The 21,975-nt window shown below is 47.5% G+C and overlaps 2 protein-coding genes across 2 annotated transcripts; both read right to left on the bottom strand.

The window, feature by feature from the left end:
• Positions 1-516: 516 nt before the first annotated feature.
• On the bottom strand, positions 517-2,961 carry LOC146045036 (uncharacterized). The gene is made up of 3 exons (XM_083163733.1): positions 1,747-2,961; positions 1,179-1,247; positions 517-884 (listed from the first exon to the last, which is right to left on the bottom strand). The coding sequence occupies exons 1-3, from the start codon at positions 2,621-2,623 to the stop codon at positions 517-519; spliced, it is 1,314 nt and encodes a 437-aa protein (XP_083019859.1). The 5' UTR covers positions 2,624-2,961.
• Positions 2,962-4,348: 1,387 nt separating this feature from the next.
• Positions 4,349-19,436, bottom strand: LOC146045291 (cytochrome P450 2J6-like). Its single transcript, XM_083164044.1, has 9 exons — positions 19,198-19,436; positions 15,492-15,654; positions 14,776-14,928; positions 12,830-12,990; positions 10,957-11,130; positions 8,576-8,720; positions 8,316-8,503; positions 7,464-7,605; positions 4,349-5,611 (listed from the first exon to the last, which is right to left on the bottom strand). Exons 1-9 carry the CDS (start codon positions 19,357-19,359, stop codon positions 5,424-5,426), a joined length of 1,476 nt encoding a protein of 491 aa, XP_083020170.1. The 5' UTR covers positions 19,360-19,436; the 3' UTR covers positions 4,349-5,423.
• Positions 19,437-21,975: the final 2,539 nt, after the last annotated feature.

Here is a 21,975-nt window from a genome sequence, read left to right as displayed (position 1 = left end):
AGCACTCAGACGCTGCCCGGCTTCCCCATACCCCGCAGTGCGCAGCGTGACGAGGTCACGCTGCGAGGTCACGCTGCGCAGGGCACACGGCACAGCCGCACATCCACGGCTGCCCGCCCGCCCACCCAGCGCTGACGGCCGGCCGGCCACCCACCCAGCGCTGACGGCCGGCCACCCGCCCTCCCACCCAGCACTCACGGCCGGCCACCCGCCCGCCCACCCAGCGCTCACGGGCACCCAGCGCTCCCTACCAACCACCCACCCAGCGGTCCCTGACAACCACCCACCCACCGGTCTCTGACAACCACCCACCCCCCCCACCCACCCAGCGGTCCCTGACAACCACCCGCCCACCCACCCAGCGGTCCCTGACACCCGCCCACCCACCCAGCGCTCGGGCGGCCAGGGTGTTTTTTATTATTAGGGAAGCCAATCCCGGGATCCCGGGAATCCCGGGATTGAGCATTTTTCAATCCCGAATCCCGGGATTGAAAAAATGCCCCGGGATTGGCATCCCTAAATGCGCACATGAGTGCCTACACCTACCCGTACACTACGTGCCATTTTCCGTAACTGAAGGAAGGTGTCACGCATGTACCCCTGGATATTACCTATTTGGAGGCTTTGGGAGGCCATGAATTCTATCTGTTTTTCCTTGAAATTAACCAAGGAGTTAGCTACTTGGGAAGCCGAAGCGGCTGTATGGGGTGTGTTGGTGGGTGGGGGTGGGTTGGGAGACACCCCACTTGGGGGAAGATCACTCTGTGACGAGGTCTGTATTTCTTCCTCTGCCGCAAAGGTGTCGACTGGTTCAAGAATGATGTCCATTTCGTCTAGCACCATCATTGAAGAATCTGTTTGGTTTGACCCTAGTTGTATAGCACCTGTGGATACAGAGAAGAGGTAAGTACTCATGCATATATAGGCCACACTGTCCTCTATACTGTTTTACATAGGGCTTGAGATGCTGGACGCAAATACCTAGGGGTGTTATGTACTTACACATGTACCCCGATACAGCATGTAACATTCACATTAATAATATGTCACATGCGTAGCTCAGATGACATTCATTTCCGTTGCAATGTAGCAACAGGAGTTGAATGTGGTATGAGATATTGTTGAGGTGACATGGGTGTGTGTACTGTATGTGTAATGGTGTGTTTTTGTTCATTTACCTGCTTCCGCAGATTCTGCAGCAACGGGCCTTCTGGTCTTGGATGCGTGAGCACTTCGGGATTGACAATCTGTAGAAGGAAAGATGGCCAGCCATTATGGACCTTGCAATGGGGAAGCATTTTGTGCAAACAGGCATTGAGATGACAATAATGGACAATACCCTTTGGACAAGGACTGCTTTATTTCTTTGGCACCATTTTGTTTTGGAACCCACAGATTTTTCTGTGACATTAATAAAATTACACTATTGTACACATGACAACTATTGTATAATCTTTGCTATGTAGGCATGGCAGCTAAACCACCAGTACACCTCTGGGTTTTTGTCCACATACATGTTAGGCTGCTAGAAAGAATGTTACAGTGTTAATCAATGTGAGCAGTTGTGGAACAACAAGGCCCAGCATTATCAGCAATTTTAAAGGAGTAGCAGGCAATTTCTTGTGCATGACCTTGCTGGGCTATGTAGTTCCACAGCAGCACTTTACTTAGCATAACAATACAAGTGAACATTATAGTTATAATACATTAGCATGTATGTTTAGGATTGCATGTGGTCACACTTACCAGCTCTAGATGGCGTTTGTGGCCTATCGGTATCCGCCACGTGCATGCCAGGCAGGACCTCAGGGGGGATGATGCGCTTCAGCTTCACCTCATACGAATTGTAGCACACAGTGGTGGGGCTTCCTCCTCCAGTCTTGGTGGCCTCCTCCAACTCCATGGCCATTTTATTCTTCAACTGCCTTTTGATGTCGTTGAATCTCTTTTTCACATTGCGGACCAGGCGCTTGTGCTGACTCACAGCGTTCACCGCCTGGGTGATGTCCTTCCACATAGCCCTTTTGCGCTGTGCAGTGGTCTTGTGGTGAGATTTGCCAAGCAAACGCTCAAACACTGGCAGGATAGCCCGGACAAGTGCTGCATTTTCTTCATAGGAAAAACGCACCTTTCTGCCACTTTTGGTGCGGCCAGCTTCAACCTCCTCCTCCTCCTCCTCATTTTCAACACCAGCCATGTAGCCCTCCTCCTCCATGGCAGTGTCTTCCTCCTCCTCACCACCATCTGCCTCCACCTCTGACATGTGGCCCTCCTGCAGCTGGTGTGGGGTATGATCAAGGTCTTGGCTGTAGGATGGGGATGCCAGCGGATCCTCCACCTCCTCCTGCTGGGGCTGGACGCCCAGGGCCTGGTGTGAGGCTGCCCTTGCTGTGGCCATGCTGCCTGCCACACTGCTGCCTCTCACACTTGTCTGGCTGCTGCCACTGGTCCCTCTGCCACTGGTCCCTCTGCCACTGCTCCCTCTGCCACTGGTCCCTCTGCCACTGCTCCCTCTGCCACTGCTCCCTCTGCCACTCCTCACTCTGCCACTGCTCCCTCTGCCACTCCTCACTCTGCCACCAACACCTGTTCCTGAACGCACACTGCCACTGCTCCTCTCCATGCTCCTTACTTCCTATCAAAGAGTGAAATGGCGCCAATGACCCTTTATATAGGGGGTGTGATGCATAATGGAGGGGACACAGGTGGGCCAATAGGTTGGGGGGTTCTTACTCATGCGGAGACAGTTTTGTATATCGCACTCCGGTTGGTCCAAAAATCGCACATGACCGGCGGAAGAATTCGCACTATTTTGTTACTTAAAAGCTCACCACTTCGCCGCAAATCGCACCTATTCGCACTTTTCAGCCTCCAAAACGCATCACATTAAATATGCGAATTATGACTGAAAAGTGCGATTTGTAAAAGTGCGATTTGCGGCGATGTGGTGCGCTAAAAAAACATGCGCATTTATGTGCAAGCATAGAATGTCACCCCCTGTCTCTCCCCCTTCTTTCCATGACACCTTCTCTAAGCACCTTGAGTCCTGTTGGAGAAAGTGCGCTATATCAATTAAACGTACTTACTTACTAGTCTCTCACTCTCTGGCCGGAATGTAATGAAGTCCCAGTTCGGTGGCCATGCGGGATGCCTGACGAATTGTGTCATTTTCATTAAAGGGGCAATAACTCACAAGGCAAAACCATGCCTTGTGAGTCATTGCCCCTTTAAAAAAATGTCAGAGTTCGGCCAGCATCTGCAAAGCCACCAAACTAGAGCTGCATTACATCCGGTCCCCAGTCTCTCTACCTTTCACTCCCTGACACCCTCTCTCACTCACTGTCTCTGCCCATCTCTCCCTCTCACCCCCTGTCTCTCCCCCACACCCTTTCTCTTTATTGTGACAATGCTGGGGGGGCTTTCAAAATTTTACATGTGCTTCATTATCTCCTGTTGTTACGAGTGCCCGGAGGGCATCTTCGGGCTAAAACGTTTCGGATATAGTGGTAAAGGGTGTCAATACTGTCTAATTTTCTCTGTGCATATACTATCCTATATACAGTATTACACACAAAATATTGTTTATTCCCATATGCTATTTGTTCACTTTGTCTATGTCGGATTACGTATATTCTCTATATAAATCTGCAAAACTTTCAATAAAAATTATTGAATTTAAAAAAAAAGACATGTTCTGTGTATTGTTCAGCACAGTGATACACAGCTGTAGTTTTACCATGAGGTGTGACAAATAGAGGACCAGCTGTCTGTCTCTCAGCACAGGTGATAAGATAGTAGAGCAGGGAACAGCCAATACAAACAGGACCTACGCCAGTTTCCTTCTTTCAGCATACACCTAGCACAGTGTCCACCTCCCGGCAAACTACCTGCATATACAGCAAACTGGTGTCATTTCTTACAACCTATAGAGCCAAATGTAATAGGGTGTGAGAATCAGAAAGTGAGAGATTTGGGGAGAGTTTTCTAATTTTTTTTAAAGCGGCAATTATTTACATGGCAAAATCAACCTGGCTTCGCAGTGTTAATGATTGCCACTTTTAAAAAAAATGGGAAAACTCTCAAAATCTCCCACTTTCTGATTCTCACACTCTATTACATTTGGCCCATAGTATGTAATCTGTGTCCATGGGAGAAAGTCCCAGCAAGCCCATTAATGGGCCGCATTCTGTGGTTCTCCAAGTCCCAGTATGCAGCCCGGACTTGCTGGGCCTCATAGTTTCCCAGCATAGTTACGTAGTAGTTAAGGCTGAATAAAGACTTGCGTCCATCGAGTAAGCAGAACCCAATCGCTTTTTTTTTTATTTTTACACATGTATCAGCCCGGTGGCCACAACCCAGGGTCAGCGGGGACAGCCCCAGGCTTCAGAATGGGTAGGTAAATTCTGGAGGGGAGGGGGGACCCCTTCATTGGGGGGCATCCCCACTCCCCCAGGACCCCTGCCCAGGCTGACCAGTCAGGGGGTAATGCTTTTGGCCGCACATTATACTCCTATATTGCGAATTAACTCTTATCACTACTATATATTCTGTATCCATATTCAACCTAATATCCTAAAGAGAAATAAATGTAAAAGTATAACTTTAAGGGGGGTAGTGGCGGGGTGTAGGGTGTTACAATAGTGGTGTCAAAATGAAGTTAGTTCTCACAGTTTTTTATCTGTATTGTACCAAAGTTATGAATTATTCTGAATTATTCAAGGTATCTCTCTAATCATCTACACACAATTGTGAATCCTACTTTGACCACACGTATTGTGATAATTCTAAGAACAGTAACATTTAGGCAGTTTCGGAGATAGAAAGGATAATGCTCCCTAGTACAAATGTCCAGAGTGTCTATAAAAAGAGTCAATTTTTTCAGAAAACCTTTTGGACCCTTGTGATAGGTCCAGCTTACACTGGGCCCTATTTATTAATTATCAGGTTTTAGATTTAACTCATAATTATCATTTATCAGCAGTTATTGCAGCGATAAAAAATGTACCAGCAGAATGAATGTAAGTAATACATGAGGGGACAGGGGGACCCCTATAGGACCCATCCAAGCAATGTCTAAAAGTAAAATGATAGTGAATGCTTTTACTTTACATAATCATTTGCAGACAGCCATTATACTGTGCAGTATACCATGCACACTGTCCCTATTTAAAATATGGGGGCACCAATACTAAATGTTCAGCTCTGTGGTTCAGGATTACCATGGGTGTTGCTGGCTGCTGCAGTGATCTGTGCTGCTGGGTGATGGGTGTCGTGCATGGAGAGGAGAGCTGGATCAGATGTGGAATTTGTGGCGGTGCTAGGTGCCAGCCAAAATCTTGCTTAGGGCATCAAATTGGTTAGGGCCGGATCTATGAGTACATGTTTCTATCATATCGGTGCTGAGCACGTTTCCATCTTTCTCCTCAGTTCTGTGTCAGGGGCTCCAGCCGCATCTGGTAACGCTTAGGAGTATGGGAGAGTCCAAACACCGGGGTGCTGTCTGGAGGTGACTTGGGGTCCGGCCAACAGAGCTTGAAATGCGTCAGTATATTAGTGAAGAAGAGAAAGATCTCCATGCGGGCGAGATTTTCCCCGAGGCAGCTCCGTGGTCCTGAGGGGAAGGAGAGGAAGGGTCAGCGGGTAAAATTGGTGCTGCAATGTGTAACTGTGGGCACAAGTAAATTATATTAAAGGCATCCAACACAAAACATTTATATGGCAAAATATAGTGTTTCCATAGATTAGGGCCGGGCAACACCGGCCCTCCAGATGTTAGTGAACTACACATCCCAGGATGCTTTGCATTAGTTTTGCTATGTGGCCATGCTGAAACTGATGCAAGGCATGCTGGGATGTGTAGTTCATCAACATCTGGAGGGCCGGTGTTGCCCAGCCCTGCCATAGACTATATCAGACATGAGGAGGTAGAGACCCAGCACTGGGATGGGGATCTGGGGATCACTGATTGGCTGGGAGGGACACAATGTGATCACACCTCCTTTCTATAACCACATGACCATTGCTCACAGACCGGTTACTTCTTATCCATTACGCGGAATCTGTCATGGCAACAACAGTTTATATACAGGACTAATACCCATATTCCATACAGCATTCACCTGCATCAGAGCGGTAGAAGCAGGATTGCCCAGCTTCAGGATGGTCAGTGCAGGAATCTCTATAGCCACCTATAACGCTCATGTAAGATGCTGCAACGCAAAGGTTTTGCGACATTAAGCTTTGATATCCCTTATAAAGGTAACAATTGTGTTTGTTGATCAAGATCATGACAATATTGTATATCCTGCTAGGAAGAGCCGCAGAAACCAGGTGTCTCGGATTAAGAACCAAATGGCCGTGGGCTGCAATTGCTCAAGGCCTTATAGGACGGAATGTACTAAAGGGAAAATGTGGTAAAACGGGGGTTTTACCGCATTTTCCTATGTACCATTAGCTGTCCGCCCCTTCTCCGCCTGGTAGGGTATCGCCACCCTCTGGGTGTGCAGACTGCCTATATGAATTCGTAGTAGCGGCTGTATATACGGCCGCTAATACATATCAATACGAATGAATACGCATCGGGAAATACAAAGCAGTCGAATCTGACTGCTTTGTAAATTATCGCCCGGAACACGAATTTGCATACGGCTGCAACAGCCATATGCATTCATATATATATTTGTATTATGAATCCTGAATACGAAAAATCGTATTCGGATTCTTAGTAAATTTCCCCCAAAGTGTCTGTGTTTGTGTGATGCCACAGAAGACTGCAAACACTGAAGGACAGAGAAGGGCCGGACTGGACAGTGTCAGGGAGACCTAAGGTGAGGACCCATAGTGGAGATGGTTCCCAGCAGGAGGTTCCTAAAGCCGTAGCGGGTAATATCCCCTCCCGGAACTGAGGTCGTTCTCCTATAGGATGCATGCACTAGAGGGCGCCTGTACCAAGGTGCACTAAGTCCTAGGAGGAGGAGAGCCAGTCCAGAGCCTCTAATGTGGGTTTGGATCATTGGGTCGACCTAATGATGGTCGACAGTTATTAGGTCAACACCGTTGGGTCGACATACTGCAAGGTCGACAGATGTCTAGGTCAACATCGCTCAAGGTCGACAGGTGACAAATGCATTAGGTCGACATGGGTTAAGTTGAAAGTCAAAAGGTGGACATGGGGTTTTTCACTGTTTTTTTACTCGAATGTCTACACAGTCAACATGGACACTGTTTTAAGTGCACCTTGCTTCGGGCACGGTGCCTCGCTGCGCTCAGCACACTATTTTATTCTACCACCACGCCCTAGTGGATGGTAGGGCATGACATACCGCCATGTCGACCCCTGCCCCCCCCCCCTCCCCTGGTACTTTCCAGTGGTACCCCTATAGAAATTAATAATAATAAACATTATTGTCCAAGCATTATGCACCCCCCCCTCCCCACCAACGACCCCCGTTGCCATGTGTTACCTGCAGAGAAGGGCAGGAAGGAGTCTACCTTCGCCAGCTCCCCCTCATTGGTCAGGAAATTCTCTGGATTAAACTCATGCGGATATTTCCACTGACTCTCGTCATAGTGCAACGAGGTCAGGTCTGTTATAATCAGCGTTCCCTGGGTGGAATAAGGTCAGACCAGTAATGGAATGTAAGAGACAATTTCATAGAATTTGGCATGTCATTTGTTAAATAGATAATGTCGAAAACACATATGCAGAAACGATGTAAATGGAAATTTAACATTAGTTAAATACAAAGTTGATAATTGTGTCATAAACCATACATCATAAGTGATTCTGGGACATATAACCTGATTGGAGGTAATCTTCTGCGGATGTAGCCTCTCAAATCCTTCTGTCTCTTCAATCCCAGATAGACTCAATGATTCTGATCAAAACTGAACTATTAACATTTCTATATGAAAGCATTCTTATTTTGCAGCATTTTTCCACAGCTGCCTAAAACCTTTACACAGTATATACAGTATATTGGAAAACAGGTAAAATACCCTGAACATTGTATAATGAGGGGTGTGGCCAAGATGACAATGATTGTGGATACCACGCCCCTGGACCAACATCATTTGTCTTGCCACGCCCCCTAGACTTACACGCCCCACTGCAATGGGCAGCCAGAATGAAGGCATCTATGGGTTACAGTATAGCGGGTTGACAATGTCTAGGTGGACAGTCACTAGATCGACCACTGGTGGTCGACAGTGACTAGACCGACACCTGAATATTTATCTTTCCTCTGGGCAACTGGGGTGAACTTACGCCACTGCTACCTGATGATAACCTTGCCATTTATATAATTGTTGCTCACCTTTGGGATGGTATAGCCGTTGAGCTGCACATCCTTGATGGGGGAGTGAGCGACCCCTAGTGGCACGACGGTGGTAAAGCGTTGGACCTCTTGCAGCACAGCCTGAGTGTATGGCATCCTCACTCTGTCCTCATAGTCTAGATGCTCTCTGTCTTCTCGGACTTTATTTATTTCCTCCCGGCACTTATCTGACAGAAGAGAAGTTACATTGTATTACTCCTACCAGATGCACAGATAAGAAAGCTAAGAGCGTTCTGTACCCTGAATGTCTGGATACATCATCATGTACAGGAAGCACCACTCCAGGCTGGCCGCCGTGGACTCAGTTCCAGCAATAAATAAGTCACTCACACATGTGAAGAGATGCTCATCGCTGAAGGTGGACTTGTTACCGTCCTCCTGCCCCTAGATAAAGTACAAGAGGAGACACCAATAGTAGTCATTGCAGAGCCAGGGAAGGTTGCCTAGCAGTAGGGGGTGGGTTCCAAATAAAGGGTTCAAATTAATTGGCACTAGTGATGCAATGGGTGGCAAGTGCAACATTAACTCCATGTAGAGTAAATATGTCCCGTTTTTGCATGCAGCACACAGACACTGAGCAGATGTAGCTGAGGTAGACTAGCTCTCCATCCAACTACATTTAGGCAAAACTTGCAACCCCTCCTTCTAAATCATTAGATTGCTGGAAATTTGCACTTTCTAGTTAGATTTACCCCTAGCTTCACATGAGATTTATCCCCTAGCTCACATACCCGCCAACATTGAATACAGTAAAATCATTACAAATTGGGGAGGGGGTCTGGCCATAAGTAAAGGAGGTGTGATTATGGGTAGACAGGGTGTGGTCACGCCCCCTTTTCCCATCTTTTTCACAGGTCGCGGCATGTCCGGGCTGCGGAGAGGGGAGTCCAGCAGAAACAGGGGCTGCAGGCGGTGGGGTGGGAGGAGTAGGATGCAGCTGGTGGCTGCTGTTGCTCTAAAGGAGGAGGTGGAGGTAGGGAGCTGAAAACTGGGGATATTGGTTTTAGCCAGTACAAACCATAAAAAAACAGTACTGTATGTGTGGTACTCCACTTTAGGGGGGTATCCCCTATACCCCTAAAAGGCACCTGTAAAAGGCACCTGTAAAAGTGTATTCAACTACCCCTAAGAACCCTTTTCCTTTGATGGAGGCTAAGGGGTTCATGAGAGCCGCCTAGCACAGGGATTCAGCGGCTGCCCTTACCTTAACTCCTGGCTGGCTCAGGGCACAAAGAGGATGGGGGCAGAGGTCATCCCAGCAGCAGCGTGATGGCAGAGGAGGAAGCTGGAGGACTGGCATGTGAGAGGAGTCTCTCCCTAATCTCAATCACTGGCGGGAACCTCTCGGGAGCGCCCTGGGAACCGTAGAAGAGCGGGCGCTGCCGAGAGGTTCCCGCCAGTGATTGAGATTAGGGAGAGAAAGAGCCGGCACCTGCAGCAGCAAAATCAGGTGATCAGGGCTCAACCTCACCCAGGGTGGCTAACAGCACAAGGGGGCATATCTGTTACCCTCTCACCCCATAATCTGTTGCCCCACCGAGACTGCCCTCACGTACAGCCCCGGGCACAAGATAGGAGGTGCCTTATCTCCACAGACCCTCTCCCTTGTGTAGGCAGTGACTATGATGGGAATCATTACTACTCCCAGCCGTAGTAATCTCCAGCCCCATGTTAAAGGGCGGTATAGAGGCCTGGACTGAGAAATATCTGTTGGGCTCCCATTCTTGTGGCTACCCCTACAGCCTGTTTTTTTTGCGTATACAACAGGAGGTTACCCTAAGGCAGGAAACTTGCCTGTCCCTCTAACTTGAGGACTGTTTGCTATTCACCTTTCCCTGTGGATCATAAATTAGTGTGCACACTACTATAGGGCCTAACTAATGTCAATTTGAGGTCCCTTCTTTGCGGGACCATTTCTTTGAGCCAGTGACTGTTTATCTGGGACAGTGTACGTTGATCTGCTACTTATTTGCATTAAGCGCTGCGGAATATGTATGCACTATATAAAAAACTGTTAATAAATAAATAATAAATTAAGTTGTTAGTGAGTTTCGATTGGCTGCAGAGCCAGAGATTGAGGTTTAATATACACAGGTTGAGCAGCGCCATCTGGCGGGCACTTTAAATCTACAGTCGTCTTATAGTCACTGTTACAGCATTTTAGTAAAATTATGTCATTTTCTATGCAAAATGTTATTTTTCTCCAAATGTCCTTCCTTGTTATACTGCTCTGGTAATGACAGTTAGAATCGCTAAAGCCTATACAGGTTTAGAGTACTGATAATTGCTTTACTTAATGTTTTATCGTGACTACCTGTCAAGTAGTTCTTGTGTCATTTACAGCTGCCCTTAGAAGTATTGCAGCGACCAATCCAGGTGTCTTTAAATAAAACCTTGTCGCTGCTAACAGTGGTAGTTGTCCTTTTGTGGGTCTTCCCTGGGGTGTACCATTCCCTGCCATAGGTTCTCCAGCAAAGGGCCGTGAAGAATCGCGAAGTTGCTGCAGTCGCCTGATCCAAGTCCAGGTACCATCTTACACCTGTTCGTTTCAGGGGCCTTGTTACATACCGGCTAAAACCATACAGTTAGAGGGTATGGGCTCATTGCATTGACACTATACCTTAACCAGCTCTTCGAGGTAGCAGTCTATGTAGTCTCTGGGCTCTCCGGGTACCCTGGTTATCTTGTGCTCCTCCAAAACTCTTCCGAGGAATCCAAAAACAATTTCTAGGTTCCTGAAAATCGTCTTGTGCGGTAATGGAAGATATTGGACAAATCCGAATGCATTGTACAGCTGCAGGGAGGAACCAGAGACATAGTCATATATTCATGTGTAGGAAATCGAATATATAATATTCTACATTGTGTGTCCAGCAGCAGAAAGACTCCGCCCCTCCCCTCCCAGCTCTCACTGGCTGCCAGACTACCAGATTCATATGTACTGGCAGATGCTCAATTAGTGAAGTGATATCACACAGGTGGTTACAAGGGAGGGGTAATCTTATGTAAAGAAAAGCACACTGTGCATATCAGTAACCAGATATAATCTACATGATAATATAATTCAGAGTTCTTGGTTACATATATTTGCAAATATATGGAAGCCCCCAAGCCAATCGTCAAGGCCTCTCTGAGTATTGGGGGTCCCTATTGCTATATCTAGGTTTAGGGTGTGGCACCCCAAAAATCAGCATACACAAGAAAGCCTAAAGCAGCACTCCAGTGAAAAAACTGAAGTGTTAATAAGTGTTAGTGTTAAGAAGCAGAAGCTATGTACAAAAAGTGATACAAAAGTGATGAATGGAATAAAAATAAATAAAGGAATAGTGTTAGTGAGATTATTAGTAAGAGATAAGTGTTAGTAGAATGTAATGGTACGCCACCCCAGAGCCACCTAGCCACAGCAATCATGGGGCACCGCATCCCAAACCCATCTTAAATCCAATGTGGATCCTCTAACTATCTAGTAGAGCCACCTGATAACTAAACATACCTTAACTAAGAGCTACCTGCCCAGAGCAACCCCATAACGCTCCATGTGGCATGTAGGACCAGCATCTCCTCCTAGGGAATTTGTCGCCAGCCAATTAAAATGCAGCACTGGCTGGTGAGCCAATCAGAGCTCGCGTACCGGCAGCTGCTCTGATTGGCTGCCGGTACGCAAGCTCTGATTGGCTCAAAAGACGGTGCAGCATTTTAATTGCCCGCCGGCGTTCTGGGTTGAATAAGCTTCCGCTATGGAACCTGCTTTGTTCAGTGCACTGAGCGCAGCGCAGTTGAGGCAGTCGGGGGGGGGGGGGGAGATTTGGAGCTGCCCATGCACTTTCAGAGGCTGGAGCCTGGGACAGCTGTACCCACAGCACCCCCCTATCGGCGGCCCTGTCTCCTCCTAACTACTAGACTACCAGTTATACTGTAGTCTCACTTCTAGGACCCCCCAGATCTGTCAGCACCTGCGACCAGCACCCACCCCACCCACCTGGGTGACTGGTTGTGGCTGTGGGTAAGGTGTTTTTCTGCTTGTGGCTTGATTCCTGGTTGGGGTTGCAGTAGATAGTCATCAATACATTGGTCAGTGGTAATGAACCAAGATTTCTGTCTGTGGAAGCAGGTTGGAAAATGACCTACCCAGAAAACTAGATGACCTCACCTGTGCATGTTTCTAGATTTCCCCATCGGTCAATGTGCCATTGTGGCCATCTGTGCCTAGATGAAGGTATAGTGTGGCAATGTTGGTCTGGGTATGTTAGAGAGAGAGTTCCCCTGGTTGGGAGTAGTATCTATTTGAGAGTATGATGTATGGGGTCCATATGTACTATTAGTCAGGGACCCCATGGCCAGCAGAAGGTTTGGTTTACTTAGTCAACTCTCAGAACCCCTGGGAGTAGCATCCAAACAAAAACATAATAAATATTAATTTTTTCTTCTAGTTTCAAAGGTTCATTTGAATATCCATCTTTACCTTAAGATTTGGTTGTCCCACAGTGACTTACCTGAGCCCAGATTCCAGTAGCTATCTTCATATTTTCATGGACAAGATTGAGAATGTTTCGGAACGTTGGATCATCGTAGTCGTAGCGTCTCCCAAACACAACGAAGCAAATTATGTTGGACACAGCGTTGTCAATGACTAAGTGTGGATCTATTAGTGCATCTGAAGTTAGAAAATATCATTCACTATTACATCAGATTATACATTTGGTTACTTAGCAATTACTAAGTGGCCATATTGCACAGTCTGAGCACAAGTAACAAAGGAATAGTACAGACAACTATATTTTAGAGCTAAAACTAATGAGGGGCCATGAGGTTCTTACTGTGGAGGCATCAACCCGACTACTGCCAGGTGACCGGAGCTGGAACCTCAACAGCAATGAGAATACTGGTGCCGGAAGCCCTACTGCAGGAATACCAAATGTAAGTAGGCAGCGGGTTAGGGTTAGGCATGCGAAGGGGTTGGGTAGGTTTAGACAGTAGGGGGAATTTAGGGTTAGGCTGGGTGGGTTAGGTATAGGCATTTAGAAGGGAAGGTTAGGGTTATGCAGTGTGGCCAGGTGTTTGTATTAGGTAGCGATTAAGGGGGTTATGCACTAGTTGGGAGGGTTAGGCTGCTGTTGGGAAGGGTTAGGGAGGGGGGATTTAGGGGGCAAAAGCAATAGGTCAACATGGCACTGATCAACATATGATAAGGTCAATGTAATTATTTCATACAGTACTTTATCATCCACGTGGACTGGGACCATATAACCCACCCCAGTACACATACAGGGCCACATCCGGGCATTACCTGCTCACCGGTGTTCTTCATATACTCCTACCATGCCATAACCAGCCCCAATACACACACACACACACATGGCCGCACCTGAGCTTCACCTGCCACCTGTGTTCTTCATATACTCCTACCATGCCATAACCACTCACTACACACACATGGCCACACCCGGGCATCATCTGCTCACCTGTGTTCTTCATATACTACCATGCCATAACCAGCCCTAGTACACACACACATGGCCACACCCGGGCATCATCTGCTCACCTGTATCCTTCATATACTCCTACCATGCCATAACCAGCCCCAGTACACACACATGGCCACACCCGGGCATCATCTGCTCACCTGTGTTCTTCATATACTCCTACCATGCCATAACCAGCCCCAGTACACACACATGGCCACACCCAGGCATCACCTGCTCACATGTGTTCTTCATATACTCCTACCATGCCATAACCAGCCCCAGCACACACACACATGGCCACACCTGGGCAACACCTGCTCATCTGTGTTCTTTATATACTCCTACCATGCCATAACCAGCCCCAGTACACACATATGGCCACACCTGGGCATCACCTGCTCACATGTGTTCTTCATATACTCCTACCATGCCATAACCAGCCCCCAGTACACACACATGGCCACACCTGGGCATCACCTGCTCACCTGTGTGTTCTTTATATACTCCTACCATGCCATAACTAGCCCCAGTACACACACATGGCCACACCTGGGCATCACCTGCTCACCTGTGTTCTTCATATACTCCTACCATGCCATAACCAGCCCCAGTACACACACATGGCCACAACTGGGCATCACCTGCTCACCTGTGTTCTTCATATACTCCTACCATGCCATAACCAGCCCCAGTACACACACATGGCCACACCTGGGCATCACCTGCTCACCTGTGTTCTTCATAAACTCCTTCCATGCCATAACCAGCCCCCAGTACACACACATGGCCACACCCAGGCATCACCTGCTCACCTGTGTTCTTCATAAACTCCTTCCATGCCATAACCAGCCCCCAGTACACACACATGGCCACACCTGGGCATCACCTGCTCACCTGTGTTCTTCATATCTCCTACCATGCCATAACCAGCCCCAGTACACACACATGGCCACACCCAGGCATCACCTGCTCACCTGTGTTCTTCTTGAACTCCTGGATCAGGTGTGTGCTCTCCTCACAGATTCTTTCCTCCATAGACTTTTTTCCCAGCCCAAAATTGCGGAGGGTGGACAGGGTGAAGCGCCGGTGCTCCTTCCAGGATGGACCATACGGAGCTATTATAAGCCCTGGAGAGAGACATATGCTTAGGATGAGCCATAGTATACATGCCCGAGGCCATCCTGTGATAAAATCCTGCTACTTTTTTTTTATTGCTGGCAATTTCAGTGTCACAAATATGGCATATGGGGGTGGTGACTAGATTTTTTGTGGGAGTGTCTGGCGAAATTAAGGCACGTCCATGTGGTTTAGGGAAAGGACTGTGACGTTAGCTCCCGCCCAGATCTGACTGGAACTTGTTGGTAGGGCAGACCAGGGAAGCAGTGTGAACCGGGCAGACCCAGGAATTTCCCAGGTCTAATGTGCAGTATGAACGGGGTCTGTGAGCTGAGATGAACTGTGCCCTACCAAACACCCGGGTTTTTGCAGGGGCGGCAATGAGAACATGGTATGAGTGAATTAGAATGAACAGGAAGCAAAATGCTGCTTTCCGTGGGTGTGGACCTAATAGCAAGAGTTGCCTTAACGCACCCCTTATCTGCGGCCACCTCCATCTTTTTCCAAGGCTTCTCTCAGGGAGAAGAACATTAAAGTCAGCAAGTGTGTCTATTACTATTGAATTAACATTTACCCTTGGTACCGGAGATGGCTTCTGCTATTCTGTTCTGGGGCCTATCTGCAAAGTCAACACCTTTATTCACCAGAACTTCTTTGAGTCCTTTGAGCCCCCGGACCACCACAGCTGGCGTGAATCCCAGATAGATGCTGTACACCGGACCATATACCTGGGAGAACTGACATAGAAGGGTCATATTGTGTTATATATAATAACATGCCATTTGTGACTGTCCCATGCCCCAGCTGTCCCTCGCTGAGTGCGCACAGCATATATTCACTGGGCAAGAGGGACAGGGGGCATGGCCAGCAGCTCAAAGAGCGCAGGTCATGCCCCACAGCAGTGAAAACAGGGGTGTGGCCTTGTAAGAAAGTGCTGTGAGCATAGGCCACATCTAGTTTCAGGCTGACACCAAAGAGGTCTCAGTTCATAATTTTGTAAAGTTGGGAGCTATGACACAATGTTGTGTTTTTATTGCCGTTGGTCAGTATTACATACCTGTAAGTGAAACTATAGAACTCTGGAGAACAATGGCTTCAGCAGCACTTCCTGTATTAACATAAACTTACTGTATGACAAATGGATAATAATGATGCAATACAAATACATCTACACTGCTCTTATATGATCGATCACCCATGTAACTAGTCCTGACCGGTCTGTTGCTGCACCTACAAGCTTTGTATTGTAATAGCAAAGAAGATAAGATGCCTGACATTCAAGCTTGATAATCTACGTTCTCTGTTATTGCAAAACATTTCCATTGCTAAGGTAACGATTATGGCTGAGAGGCAGACACGTATAGCGCAGTTGAACAATATAGAATATTAACCTGGGTACACACTATATCATGTGCGGCACCAAATGAATGATCTAGCACTGAAAACTGAACAATATCGTCAATGATATTGTTTAGTGATGTCACCAGGACCCCGCTGAACATTCATTATAGTCAGATTTGACTACATGTTTAAGATGATAGGAGGATTGTTAACAACCCGCAGGAGCGCACATCCTTAATGATATGGGCCAGATGTACTAAGCTTCAAAAGTGATCAAATGGAGAGTGATAAACAACCAATCAGCTCCTGCCTGACATTTTTTAAACACAGTCTGTGACATGACAATTAGGAGTGATTGGTTGGTTGTTTAATACTCTCCATTTGATCACTTTTGAAGCTTAGTGCATCTGACCCATAGGCCGGGATGTATCAACGCTTACCGCTGCGCTGACATCCCGTTTTCGCATCCGCAGTGCCCTCGCTTAATGTATTAATAAAGTTTCGCAATTTCGAAGACAAAAAACTCCGCTGGTTTCAAGTATCGCAGAGTTTCCGGTGCGGCTAACATTTGCATTGTGTTCAATGCAAGGTGATGCGCTGTGGAATGTATTAACATTCGTAGCGCAATGATCATCCCTGGTTTTGTTCGCCAAGTCTTTGTGCGTTATACACTGTTGTGTCATATTAAATTAAATTTTATTGTTTATATAATATATTGTTGGGTCAGAGGAGTTGGGAGGCACCAGAAGGTGATGTGGGAGGGGCAAGATGGTGGGATGGGAGGCACTTTGGGTGGAGGTAGAGGCACCAGAGGGTGGGATGGGAGAGGCAGTTTTGCTGGAGGTGGGAGGCACCAGAGGGCGAGGTATGAGGCATGTTAGGGTTTGGTATGTAGGATGAGGTGTGAGGCTTATTATGGTGCAGAGCATGCAATTTTAAGAACAGAAATATATAAATATATTTTAGTATATATTTGTTGAATATTTTTAAAAATATACATGTGCGTCCCCCTGCATCCTTTGTGGATTTGTGGATTGCGCATGACAGGAAAATCAAACTACATTGCGCATGCGCAGAAAGGAAAAAAAAAAACCCGATAACTATCCGGAGGAGGCAGCCGATTACGCAACATATTAGAAAAGTGAAAAAAATAATACATGACACGGACAGACCCGCAAAACGGCGGCGAAACAACCACGATAAATAAACGGTAACTGCACCTTACACCCGCGAATATTGATACATTCCGGCCATAGTGAGTACACTCTAAACAACCATAGTATCGTTGACGATATCATTAGCATGCTTATCATTGGCTAAAATCTCATAGAGTGTACCCAGCTTCAGCTAGAATTCCACAGAACAGGTATTTCAAGTTATACATATCTAAGGGGCGTATTTATCAAACAACAAATAAAGGGGGTTATTCTTGTTTACTCCTTCTGGCAAATTCCTTCTTAGATGGACAAAACCATGTGCACTGCAGGTGGGGTAGATGTAACTTGTGCATAGAGAGTTAGATTTGGGTGGGGTTTTACTTCAAAGTGAGATCTATATTGCAGTGTAAAATAATGCAGCCAGTATTTACCCTGCACAGAAACAAAATAACTCACCCAAATCTTATTTTCTCTGCACATTTTACATTTGCCCCACTACAGTTTTGTCCATCTATGAAGGAATTTACCAGAAGGAGTAAACCAGAATACCCCCAAAGTCCCAGATTTGTTTCTTATAGCAGCTCATCGATTTGAAAGAAATGAATTACTGGGGCAATGTGGCAAAAGCTACTGCAGGGATAGGATTGGAGACGTCCCTGCAAAGTATAAAAAAGTGATTTCTTATGAGGCCTCTATACTGTAGTTATGTGTTGGGGCGCAGCAGAGGAGCTACACGTGTGACCGTTACCAGATGGTGAGTATGTCGCCCTCACAGTGCTGGGATCCAAACAAGGGTTTAATGCTCCTTTCAGCACTTTTCTGTTTGGGTCCATTCAATTCAAAATTATGGCTCCCTGAATATGATGTATGACGAGCTGGATATGACATATGATGAGCTGGATATGACATATGACATATAACGAGCTGGATGTGACATATGACTAGCTGGATGTGACATATGACTAGCTGGATATGACATATGATGAGCTGGATATGACATATGACGAGCTGGATGTGACATATGACGAGCTGGATATGACACATGAACAGCTGGATGTGACATATGACAAACTGGATATGACATATGACGAGCTGGATTTGGCTTATGAAGAGCTGGATATTACATATGACGCGCTACTGTAAATATGACAATATCCAGCTCGCCATACATCACATCCAGCTCATCTTATGTCATATCCAGCTCGACATACAACATATCCGGCTCATCTTATGTCATATCCAGCTCGCCATACATCACATTCAGCTCATCTTATGTCATATCCAGCTCGACATACAACATATCCGGCTCATCTTATGTCATATCCAGCTCGCCATACATCACATCCAGCTCATCTTATGTCATATCCAGCTCGACATACAACATATCCAGCTCATCTTATGTCATATCCAGCTCGACATACAACATATCCAGCTTGTCATCTTCATATCCAGCGCGTTATATGTCATATTCAGGGAGCGCTAATTTTGACTTAATTGGCCCCTCGTACTTTCGTGTGTGAGTGGTATAACTAAACATGCCGCTTACCAGTAAGTGAAGCCCCCTACAAAGTAGCCGATACTGGCGGCAGCAGGGACCCTGGGTGCATACACACTTGCAGTGGCGCACGCAGAGGGGGTTTCAGGTTGCCGGGAGGGTGACTTGTGGCACCTATATATTCTGCCTCTATGCTACTTATATGGTATACCCCTTTCCCATTGCACAAATACCTGGGGTTATTACATTCAGATAGTTACTTACAGTTAGGCAGACTCTGTACTCACCTCCCTTATGTTCTTTAGGGGATTGGAGAAGTCCATCTGCAGAATGTTGCCCACTATGGGCAGTGCTGGGGGACCGGGAGGGAAACCCTTTGGCCGAGACAGTTTCCTCCATAGTATTACCAGGAGGATGATCCCCAGCAGCAGAGCAGTGCTGATCTCCATGCTGGCTGGTAGCTGTTTCTCATACAGTGACTCCTGCTCAGGGCCTCACACTGCTTCCTATAACACAAAGTTCAATGCTGAGCCTCCCCCTCCCACAGGGGAAGCTGTGATAATAATATACAGTACAGTAGTTGTTTGGTTGCACGTTCCTGCCCTGTTCTGTATCACAGGCATACCTGCTACTATAGACACTGGGTTTAATTCAGACCCAAGTGCTGATCTCCAAAAATCACTACTACATGTGCCACTATTTGGAGACTGTCCCGCTGTCCCTCTGGCTGGTGGCAATGCCCACGGGCAGGGGGTGCCGGAGATCACCTGTAATCGCTGTTCATGGCATCTATTCAGTACTGGGAGGGCAGGGTGGAAGCCGGGGGCTGCCCAGTTGCTGGGGAGCGCTGGGCATGCCCCTAAAGATGGGGGCCATGGTGCCAGACCACACCCCCAGAAGATCTGCCCACCCACCATGTAACCGACCCCTTTTTTCGAACCAGACAAAAGATTTTAAAATGTTGGGAGGTACTGTATGCTATTAAGCAATTCCCAGAGATCTGTGACCGCACTTTAAGTATTGACCAGGGGAGGTTACGACAAACCATCACATCCCTCCAGCAGCCTCTCCCTGTGTGTGACCAGCAGGTGTGGATTTGGCGCCAGGCTACTTTCAGCTGACGCACCAGGAGGCGGCGGCAGCCATAGAAAAATAGTAATGCAATTTGAATCTGGTGCGGGTGATGGGCCAATCTGAGCATGCAGACTGGCAGCCAATCAGAAGCTGGCCTTGCTATATGGTTGCCGGTCTGCAAGCTCCAATTGCCTCGTGACTGGCGGTTCTGTCTTTTCATGCCTACCTGTCTGTGTGCCAGCTGTAATCAGTAAACTAACACCTCTGCATGAGTGAAAAACTCATTTTGACATTTTGACTGTCGACCTTCCCAATGTTGACATAATGCTTGTGTCCACTGTCGACCTAATGAAACTGTTGACCTTTGAGTGTGTCAACCTAAGGTCTGTCGACCTAATGACCTTTGCAAAGTTGACCTAGTGAACGTATCATGACCATCAAGCCCTGCCCCCATATCAAAAATCCCCACAATTCATGGATGTATGCAGAGGGGGCGGGGTTAAAATTATGCAAATGGCGTCATTCTAGCCCCTCTGCATACACATGCGATCTGCAGGATTTTACCAGCGGGGTAGAAGGATGCAGTGGAGACCGGTTGCACATCTGCTCACATGAAGCCGCACGGAGGAAAAATCATTCGACGGTCACTCACCATCGGAAATTTTTCCTCCCTTCATTGATAAAAGTGTCTATACTTACTTTTATCCTGGACAGTGATGGCCGGGATTGGGGTGGGCGCTGACGTCACAAGCATGCATGCACACGCATACCCTCCAACATGGCCCATTCCATTAGGTACAAAATGCTCTGTTCCTGGCCTCATAGGTGCCGATTTATGTTTTTGCTGGTGGGTGCTCAAGCCAAAAATATGTGGCTTCATGGGGAAGGGGTGTGGCCACAAAATAATACCAATTTATATTATGGAGCACAGTTGTCTCCAATATTCAAATTATGGCAATAGAGTTCCACATACATAAATGCCCCCACAGTGCAGGTACATAAATGCCCCACAGTGCAGGTACATAAATGCCCCCACAGTGCAGGTACATAAATGCCCCCACAGTGCAGGTACATAAATGCCCCCACAGTGCAGGTACATAAATGCCCCCACAGTGCAGGTACATAAATGCCCCCACAGTGCAGGTACTCCGCGGACAGAATACACTCTTCCCGGCATACTGTTTCCCAGGTGATGGGTCCGGCGATGTGGGTGCTGCAGCCGCAAATTAGCAAGTTAATATGGCGGCCCAGCAGCGGGACTCGGGCCTGTGGGTGTTCATCAATTTCCGTGGGTGCTCGGGCCCTTGAGCACCCACAGAATCGGCACCTATGCCTGGACTTCCCTGCCAGTGGTAGTTACAGAGGTAGGGCTCCAGCCAGGCCTGGCGACAGGGGGGCGGGGTCAAAGGGGACAGTTGACCTGGGCCCTGGGCAGTCTCCTCCTACGTGCCAACTTCAGAGCACTGAGGTGAGGACCCGGCAGATGACGGAGAACCCCTGTAGCAGGGCGGGTGCTCTCGCTCCTGGAATCCACGGCACTGGGACAGATGTTTACCACTGAGTAGGTAGAGGCCGACAGGAAAGCAGTGGGGACAGGGCACATGCTTAACAGGTCACCAACTCTCGCTGCACTTAGTAGTGTGACAGTGGGGGAGCCAGCGCATGTTACCTGGATTTAAAAGTCCCTTGCTGGTGTTTGGCTGTCAGTGTAAAGTGGAATGGGGGAGATACAGTATGAGGTGACCCCAAATACCAGTGTGCACATGTTTTGCACTCAGCCCCCCTGCAAGCATCAGTCTTTCCCCCATGTCTCTCTTCCTAACACTCTCTTTATCTGTCTGACACTCTGTCCCATCCTACCTCCTTGCTCCTCTCCACTACTCCCATCCTCCCTCCCTGCTCCGCACCACTAATCCCATCCTCCCTCCCTGCACCACTACTCCCATCCTCCCTCCCTGCTCCGCACCACTAATCCCATCCTCCCTCCCTGC

Source organism: Crinia signifera, chromosome 11 (genome assembly GCF_055691185.1).
Source record: "Crinia signifera chromosome 11, ASM5569118v1, whole genome shotgun sequence".
Lineage (NCBI taxonomy): Eukaryota > Metazoa > Chordata > Amphibia > Anura > Myobatrachidae > Crinia > Crinia signifera.
Note: the sequence above shows the minus strand (reverse complement) of the source record. Positions and strands in the feature narration are given on the sequence as shown.